General features: G+C 47.2%; 2 protein-coding genes across 2 annotated transcripts; one reads left to right on the top strand and one right to left on the bottom strand.

Moving 5' to 3' along the window:
• The first annotated feature begins 545 nt into the window (after positions 1-545).
• Positions 546-4,747, top strand: FOMMEDRAFT_16976 (multifunctional beta-oxidation protein). Its single transcript, XM_007262598.1, has 21 exons — positions 546-785; positions 840-934; positions 994-1,682; positions 1,740-1,950; positions 2,006-2,186; positions 2,237-2,328; positions 2,381-2,403; positions 2,462-2,586; positions 2,643-2,670; positions 2,724-2,766; positions 2,820-2,972; positions 3,029-3,078; positions 3,135-3,434; positions 3,499-3,578; positions 3,639-3,790; positions 3,865-3,961; positions 4,035-4,062; positions 4,127-4,178; positions 4,250-4,322; positions 4,430-4,503; positions 4,577-4,747. Exons 1-21 carry the CDS (start codon positions 721-723, stop codon positions 4,663-4,665), a joined length of 2,700 nt encoding a protein of 899 aa, XP_007262660.1. The 5' UTR covers positions 546-720; the 3' UTR covers positions 4,666-4,747.
• An 835-nt stretch (positions 4,748-5,582) lies between these two features.
• Positions 5,583-8,624, bottom strand: FOMMEDRAFT_25688 (calcium/proton exchanger; the record flags this gene model as incomplete). The annotated part of the gene is made up of 20 exons (XM_007262597.1): positions 5,583-5,632; positions 5,692-5,722; positions 5,782-5,832; positions 5,890-5,959; positions 6,015-6,037; positions 6,098-6,292; positions 6,348-6,589; positions 6,687-6,752; positions 6,805-6,927; positions 6,991-7,050; positions 7,301-7,366; positions 7,429-7,455; positions 7,527-7,572; positions 7,667-7,721; positions 7,768-7,775; positions 7,841-7,915; positions 8,062-8,085; positions 8,165-8,199; positions 8,260-8,520; positions 8,600-8,624. The coding sequence occupies 20 exons, from the start codon at positions 8,622-8,624 to the stop codon at positions 5,583-5,585; spliced, it is 1,533 nt and encodes a 510-aa protein (XP_007262659.1).

The following is an 8,624-nucleotide window of genomic DNA, read 5'->3' as shown; positions in this document are numbered from 1 at the left end:
AGCTGGAGTAGAGGATTGTAGGGTCGGATGAGAGCTTGAGGAGCTAGAAGACACCTGCTAGTGAGCCAGACTTTGTGTCTAGGCTTGGTTTTGCTAATGTATGTGGAAATTTAAGGCTGCTAGTGCTCTAGCATTGTCTGGAAACTCTGGGCTTGGAGCATGAACAACTAGCTGGACTAGGAGAAGCAGGTACTTCAGAACTGGTAGGAATTTGTATCTGGTGAGTTGCTGCCTGTGTTTGTACATGTAATTGTAATGCCTGTAGTAAAGTAGCTGGTGTCTGAGGTTGGCTGGGTGGTTGTGCAGCATTCTGAGAGTTGTTCTGCTCCATCTTAGAGGTCAAGACTGAGGAGGACTGACTGTATGCATTTTTTTCCTTGTGACGACACTCATGTCTTAGATGAATCTTTAACTTTCTTTATTTGGGAGATTAACATTACTACATCAAGGGCTATGTATCTTAAGTAATGATAGTCGATCCTTGCTGCAAGTCTGATCCTCAATTCTTGAGGGACTTGCGCTGCTCGTGGCATCAGTCTTCTTCGTGCCGCAGCCCCCGCGCAAGTCCCCTGCGCAAGTGAATTGAGGAGGGCTATTTGATTCTACACAAATCCCGTGCTTTCCGATTGAATTTCACGTGCGAAGCGTTTAAGCGCTATAAGCGTCCGGGTAACTTGGCTCTTCCCAACATTCCTCGCCGACTTTCTGTTCGAGCACACAATGTCACTGTCGTTCAAAGGGCATACTGTTGTTATTACGGGCGCTGGTGGTGGCCTCGGCAAAGCGTGCGTAATCAGCTACTTAGTGACGAAAGGCCAAGTCTGATTTGACATGGAAAGGTATTCACTTCTCTTCGCAGCTAGAGGCGCGAACGTCGTCGTCAACGACGTCAGTCAGGATGCTGCACAGAAGGTAGTGGATGAAATCACGAGGGGTGCGTAAAGAATGTAGACTGACTGAGAAGACTGGAGCTGACTGTGGCGTGTACGTTAGCTGGTGGAAAGGCAGTTGTAAACACGTCGTCCGTCGCCGACGGTGCTGCCGTTATTAAAACCGCACTTGATGCATTTGGCGGTGTAACAATTCTCATCAATAACGCTGGAGTTCTACGTGACAAAGCGTTCAAGAATATGTCGGATGGAGATTGGGGCCTAGTCACTCTCGTACACCTGAAGGGCGCATACGCATGTACAAAAGCAGCCTGGCCAATTTTCCGCCAACAAAGGTTTGGCCGGATCATCAATACTGCGAGCGCGGCTGGATTGTACGGAAATGTTGGGCAGGCTAACTACAGTGCAGCGAAGATGGGACTCGTTACATTCTCACGGACTCTCGCGCTCGAAGGTGCTAAATACAATATCCGCGCGAGCACTATAGCCCCGATGGCGGCAAGCAAGATGACAGAAACCATTATGCCACCTGATATGCTTGCAGGCTTGAAACCAGAGTTCGTTGCACCGTTCGTGGCTGCACTGTGCCACCCTGACGCTCCTGACGCGTCAGGACGTGTCTTCGAGGTTGGAGCCGGTTTCATCGCGGAGATTCGCTGGGAGCGTAGTAAAGGAGCCGTATTCCGGATAGATCCATCATACACACCTAGTGCGATTAAACAATGTTGGGATGAAATTACAGACTTTGCGGGCGCAGATCACCCGGCACACCTAAGAGACTTTGATCCTATCGTAAGGACCACGTTCTCGATGCACATGGTTGCTTAATCACTGATGTACTATATACAGTCAAAGCTGAAGGAGGCAACGAGCAAAAAGAAGGCGAATCCTCAGTCATCTCCGGAGGTCCGTTTCGACGGCAAGACGGTCATCGTTACCGGCTCAGGAGCAGGCCTCGGACGTGCTTACGCATTGATGTACTCTAGGCTCGGTGCAAACCTCGTCATCAACGATGTTAGTGAGAAAAATGCCAATTCTGTTGTGGACGAGATACGTAAAGGTATAGCGTTTCGTACAAATACTCTGCTAACTGCATAAGACTTACGTTTGAGTAGCTGGAGGCCAGGCTGTCCCTGCTGTCCATTCCGTCGAAGACGCCGGTGCAATCGTCAAGGTTGCACTTGATGCGTTTGGCTCTGTCCATGTTCTGGTGGCGAATGCCGGTATCTTGCGCGATAAGTCGTTTACCGCGATGTCGGAACAAGAGTGGGACGCCGTCATAGCCGTCCACCTCAGGTGAGTATTGTATATTCCTGGTTCTCCCTTTCCTACTGACCTATTCACAGGGGAACATACAAATGCGCAAAAGCGGTTTGGCCTGTCTTCCAGAAGCAAAAGTATGGCCGTATTGTGACGACTTGCTCTCAAGTCGGCATTTGTGAGCAATCACCCGTGTCTTTCCATTTCAACCAGTTCTGACTACTTGTTAGATGGCAATTTCGGACAAGCAAACGTACGATCTCTTGATATGTTGAGTATTACTGGATCCAACTAACCTGGCTGTAATATAGTACTCGACGGCAAAAGCCGCAATTCTTGGTTTGACGCGCACACTTGCGTTGGAGGGCAGTCGGTATAATATCCTAGCAAACTGTCTTGCACCACAGGCTGGTACAGCTATGACTAGCACAATCTGGTATGCAAGTGATCGTCATGTGGGTATGCAAGTGACTTAAAACTTCTCTTTGGCAGGCCTCAAGAGATGGTTGAAGCCTTTAAAGTAATGTCAATGTCCTTGCGTATACCGAGCCTTTCCTTACTGATCTTTTGCAGCCGGATTATGTCGCACCTATGGTCGGCTATTTGACGAGCGAAGGTAAGGTTGGAAGCTGAGTATTAGGAAGACTCGCTAAAAGATTATAACAATAGCAAACGAGGAGACGTCTGGAGGCCTCTTTGAAGTGTCAGGTGGCTGGGCGGCGCAAACTCGCTGGCAACGTGCAGGTGGTCACGGATTCCCCGTGAATAAGCCCTTGACCCCTGAGGCAATCATCGACAAGTGGAACGTTTTCACGAACTTCGGTGAATTAGACAATGTAATTTATCAGGCAATATCAGTGTTCTGATAGTGTATGCAGATGATGGACGTGCAACGCAGCCAACGACGACACAGGAAGCAATCCAGCAGGTTAGGTCATTCATACCCTCTACCAATGGATCATTCCGCTCAGCTTTTTTGATCAGATCATTGAGAACTTCTCAAACGACGGGTCTGATACTGGCAGCGGTTCCAGCACATATGCTGACTCCGAGGACTCAGAACTTGTTGCGAACGCGAAGAAGGAAGAACTCGAGCCGTATGAATTCAACTATACCGAACGCGATGTCATTCTGTACAATCTCGGTATCGGTGCAGAGGCGACGGAGCTGCAATGGGTCTTCGAGAACCATGATTCCTTCTCAGCACTACCGACTTTCGGCGTCGTCCCTCAATTCCCTGCGAGTTCGTCAGTGCCCCTTGATTGGCTTCCGAATTTCAACCCTGTGTGTGAAAATTACTGTTCCGAGGATTAAAGGACGCGAAGGGTGGCTGATTTTTTACATGCAGGCAAAATTACTTCATGGCGAGCAGTACCTTGCAATCAAAGGTCCGATCCCGACAAGTGGGAAGATGATTAGTAAACCGAGGTGCGAAGGAAAAGGTTGCTAGCATTTTTAATTTATTGCTGACTGCGCGGTGTGACTCAGACTCCTGGAAGTGCTTGATAAAGGCAAAGCAGCAGCTGTTACATCGATAGTTGAGACTATCGACCAGGCTTCCGGGAAAGTCGTCTTCGAGAACCAGTCCACTGTCTTCATACGAGGAAGCGGTGGATTCGGAGGAAAGAAAACTGGATCAGGTAGGGCTCAACTCGTCTGAGTTATAACGACGAACCGATTTAGGCTGACTGTGAAAAACCTTTCACCTGTGAAGATCGAGGGCCAGCTACAGCGGCAAATACACCGCCGAAACGCGCACCCGATGCCGTTGTCGAAGAGAAGACGAGCCCGTCACAGGCTGCGCTGTATCGGTACGCCACCTTTCCCACAGCTTCGGATACTCGTTACTGGGTCTTCGATTGATTCATGTATGGCGATTTTCAGACTGAGCGGTGACTTGAACCCCCTACATGTACGGAATTCACGGCCCTGTAACGCACGAGTCATTCTAATGCGGCCCCTCCTAACCTCTTTAGATCCTTCCGGAGTTTGCTGCTGTTGGTGGATTCGACAGACCTATTCTTCATGGTACGCGCCACCTAATTGCTACGTATTAGTTTGACCTCAATGCTCACGTTGTGTGTAACACTGTATTACAGGCCTGTGTTCGATGGGTATTTCAGGCAAACACATTCTCAAGACGTTCGGTCCGTACGATGATATCAAAGTTCGGTACGTATGACTCCCCTTCTAGATACTTACCTTTAACACGCTTTCCGAATGTTCCTACCGTGGTGATGGTGCTGATGTTACCATCCCGATCATCACCGATTTCATAGCTTCGCGGGAGTCGTGTACCCCGGTGAGACACTTGTCACGGAGCTGTGGAAGGAGGGAAATAAGGTGATCTTCAGTACGTGATTCACTGCCTTTTCGATACTATCCTCTGCTTCGTTTCAGTCGCTTATGGAATTTTTCTTGGACAGCAACGAAAGTCAAAGAACGCGGGACGACCGTTTTGGCTGCGGCGGGTGCGACACTCTCACCTTCAGTGTCTGCAAAAGCGAAACTGTAATAAGAGACTTATCTTCAATCTTGACTCATTTGTACTACGATTAACAGTGCATTCATATAATACTTCTCGAAATCCATGCCGTATTGTCATCACTTGGATTGACGTGCTCCATGATTTGTTTCGTTCAACCATGAAATCTGGTAATAGGGAAAATATAACTTCACTCGGACGAACTGGAATTTTTGAGACGTGAGAGGTATCCTATCTACCCAAAATGTATACAAGGGAGAGTAGAAAGCAAGAATGAAGAACTAGGGAAGGGAAAGCTAGACCAATTTATAACCATCAAGCGAAAACCATTTTGACTAGGGATACATGTAAAGCAAGACCTACAAGAGAATAAACCAAGTAAAGTGGGGATATGATGACAGTCAGAGATAAGGGTAATAGGAAAAGAGAATCGTATATGTGAAGATAGTGTAAGGAATCGCCGTATTGTTATAACGGGTCGTAGGTGCAACATTGAGAATGTGAGCGGTCAAACATTCAAAACTAAAATTAAAATGCTGTACCGTGCTACCCAATGAATTTGAGAACCCAAAGACGTCAGATTAGCTGAGGGAGGGTATGAGAAATGATAAGGAGCGACAAGCAAAATGAGTGTGACGAAATGTTCTACTATTTACACAGTGCAACCGACAGTGTTCGAAGGTCCTATCTCGATCCTCGATCTTTGGAGGGTATATGGGTAAAAGAAAGGGAGAGCATGTATGGTACAGCAGTCTGAGGAATAGGCGACGCTTGACGAAACTGCACAATGTGTAAAACACGCGTATTTCGGTTCTACTTGCACTGCGCAAGGACAGCAGCGACTTCACTGTGAAAGGGAAATGAAAGAAACGTGTGAGTAAAATGGAAGCTGTAATGTACGGCGGCGGCAATGCGTGGTTACTCCCACGCAATATCCGACGTGGCACTCACCTTCCTGGATAGAACCAAAATGAAACGGCAATGATGAGATATAGACCTAAACGAAGTGGGGTATGTTCGTCAATGTGCATACGCGAGATGAAAATTTGGACATACACATGAGGATCATTCCCTCCAGCCAATTTGACTAAGGACGTCAGGTGGTCAGAAGATAAGCGACACCTTCACGAAACACGAGGACTGTACCTTTCCGTCTTGTACACAGTAGTTTACCGTAATCACCGCAAGGAACAGCGTCTACAAACGTCAATACTGTCAGTCAAGTGACCGGTTAGCGCAACGAGGTATACGCACTACTGATTCAAATGGGTCGAAGAGAAGTAAAAGGGGCTTTCCTAGGCCCCATGCAATAACGACCATTAACCTAAAGGGGATCGATTCAACCATGAGTTCTCCACAAGAGTCACAATGCAACTGACGGTATGACGAAAAGCGCGATTTGCTGGGAGGAACAAAAACTAAATTAGTAACTCTCCTGCACGCACATTCACCATGGACTTACGATACTCGAACCAACAGCAACTCCAATACTTAGAGTAAGCTTATCCTTCACCGAGACCATGACGGCAGTGACGTGTTCCGCTGCATTGCCAACAATCGGGAGTAAGATGAGACCAACCCATTCCTTGCGAAGACCGCTTTGTTGTGTGACACCGTCAATACTATCAACGAGGAATTCCGCGGTAACTGCAACAAGCTGTGCGTTGCGTGAGGTGGAGAAACGATATCGAGGGAAAAGCACCAGGACGCACCACTGTGACGACTACCAACAATGCAATGCACATGGGGAAACTCATATTCGGCGTCTCCACCTCTTCTTCTTCCTCCTTGATTGGCTGAGACTCCGCCAAATTGGCATCTGGAGCATGCGTTGTCTCGCTGTTTACTACGCTTCCATTTGCATTACCATTACCCGTCTCAGCTGTCTTCTCTTCGTCACCGTCATGATGACGAATATGCATTCTACTTCTTAACTTGTGGACAACAGCAGACGCTGACACGCCCTCATCGTGCCGTGTCGACTTGAAGGTTGTTTCATGGTTGTCCTAACCCATGACACCGAAATAAGTAAATCATCAACCAAGACTGACGAGTGCGACTTGCCTGGTAAAGTGATGCATGCGACCATAGTTGGAAGATAAGATAAGACACATAGACTTTATCGGAGTGTCAGATCAAACGAATTTTCAGGTATAACAGCGAACGCACTGCAAAGGAGGATGATTGCGACACCATGACTAAGTTTCGTGATATCCGCCGCTTCCTGCGGATTTGTTAACGGATCTTCGCTTGGGTCAGACGCATCAGGTTGGACAGCAAAATGGAATGCAGCTAAGCGAGGAAGATTTATAAGAATGGAGTGGTCCGAAAAAGGGAGACGAGTGGAAGACTCACCGGGTAGAAGCACAGCAATAACGCTGAGCGTCAATAAGGACGAGTTGATCTGGCTGGCGCCTACAGCATCAACAGACCGATGCAAGAAGATTTGATAAACGTCATTGCCAAGCAGTGGTAAGTCCCAAGGGATCGACATAGCGGCCAAGAAGAATCAAGCACAGGGACGAGCGCCAATCACGGAACCAAAGCAATTACCCCACAGTATCGCCCAGACAAGGAACAAATTACGAAAAAGTGTCAGAAGAATATCAGTCAGTAGACGCCCACTATCCAAGAATAGTAATTCCCGAGTGCGAAAATGACATACTTGCACCAAATCCTTGTTCTTGGAACCTCATTCCTCCAGCAAAAAAACACATTCCCAGGACCAACACTAATTTGGCAGAACACCAATCGGAGTTTGCACAAGCATCACAGATACACTGATGAACATACATAGATTGCTCAGAATTGACCCCACAACTGAATAGGATAGCACGAGTGTGTATAGTGATTCAGATTCAATTCTAAATGTTAAATTGCAGCAAACTCACGCGACGATTGGACGATTTGAAGCTCGCATTTAATAATGGCAATGATCTAGAACACGGTATAGACACAATTAATGCAAGGCCGTATTGAGTGTGAACCAGGAATGGGTCACTCAAGATGTGAAAAAGTTAACGGCACTTACTGCCACAATCAGTTCAACTCTGTCGAATGAGAAATGAACAATTGTGAAAATGTTCCTGTCAGCGAAGTCGTTAAGGTTGCGAATTAGGAGCGAGCACTTACGCGTTACCCTACGAAAAAGGGTGTGGAATGGAAAGTGTCAAATAGGCAAATCAAGACAGGAAGTGAAACGTACTAGCGTGGCATTCAGAAGGCCAGCGAGAGTTTGCCCAACTCGCATCGACATCTCATCGGTCGCCAAACCCAAAAGCTGCAATGTTAGTCAGATGAATGACAAAGGCAATGAAATTCGGTGGAGAAATCATGCCTTTGCAAGGGGAATGATTGCAAGGAATGACACTAGACATATGACTGAGTGGAGCGGTTCATTTAGAGTGGATTCCAGCCGTCACTCACTGACGAATATGAGAACGTCATTATCTGGCAATGCAAAATGCATTGCCCACTGAGTGAGGCGAGTTTGAGCATTTACAAGTATCTTTTATTGAGAGATACCTACTGAAACGGGGATGCAAAGCAGTAGAACGTTTAACCCTGTCATATGCAAGCCAATTTAGCATTACACTTCAACAATAACAATAAAAAATTGCCCACAAGAAGCAAACAGGATTGCTTTCAATGCATGTCCTATACCAGGAGCTTTGCCGACCGGTTTCCGTGGCTTCATGAGCGACTGTGCTATCGAAGACTTTCGCTTGCTACCCTTGCTATCCTGGGTGCCCTTGCGAAAACGAGCAAAAAGTGGTGCCCAAGATGAGGTTGTCGGAGTACGTGTTGGCTGCAAGCTAGCTGGCTCAGGCGATCCCGAACGATGAAGATGCCCATGTATGGCGTTTGAACTGGTATAGATAGGATCTTAATAACGTGAAATAAGCGGCAACAAATCATTTTCAGTCCTGTGCTGTACTCTGAAATGGTCTGAGTACGGGCTTACCGTGTGCGTCCATGGGTTGCGACAT

This window comes from Fomitiporia mediterranea, assembly GCF_000271605.1.
Source record: "Fomitiporia mediterranea MF3/22 unplaced genomic scaffold FOMMEscaffold_2, whole genome shotgun sequence".
NCBI lineage: Eukaryota > Fungi > Basidiomycota > Agaricomycetes > Hymenochaetales > Hymenochaetaceae > Fomitiporia > Fomitiporia mediterranea.
Note: the sequence above shows the minus strand (reverse complement) of the source record. Positions and strands in the feature narration are given on the sequence as shown.

Excerpts from the sequence above, each read along its gene's own strand:
- FOMMEDRAFT_16976 (XM_007262598.1), top strand. The coding sequence starts at position 721 with ATGTCACTGTCGTTCAAAGGGCATACTGTTGTTATTACGGGCGCTGGT. Across the intron at positions 786-839 it reads GGTGGTGGCCTCGGCAAAGC|GTATTCACTTCTCTTCGCAG; the intron begins GTGCGTAATCAG and ends TGACATGGAAAG. Across the intron at positions 2,329-2,380 it reads TTGCTCTCAAGTCGGCATTT|ATGGCAATTTCGGACAAGCA; the intron begins GTGAGCAATCAC and ends ACTACTTGTTAG.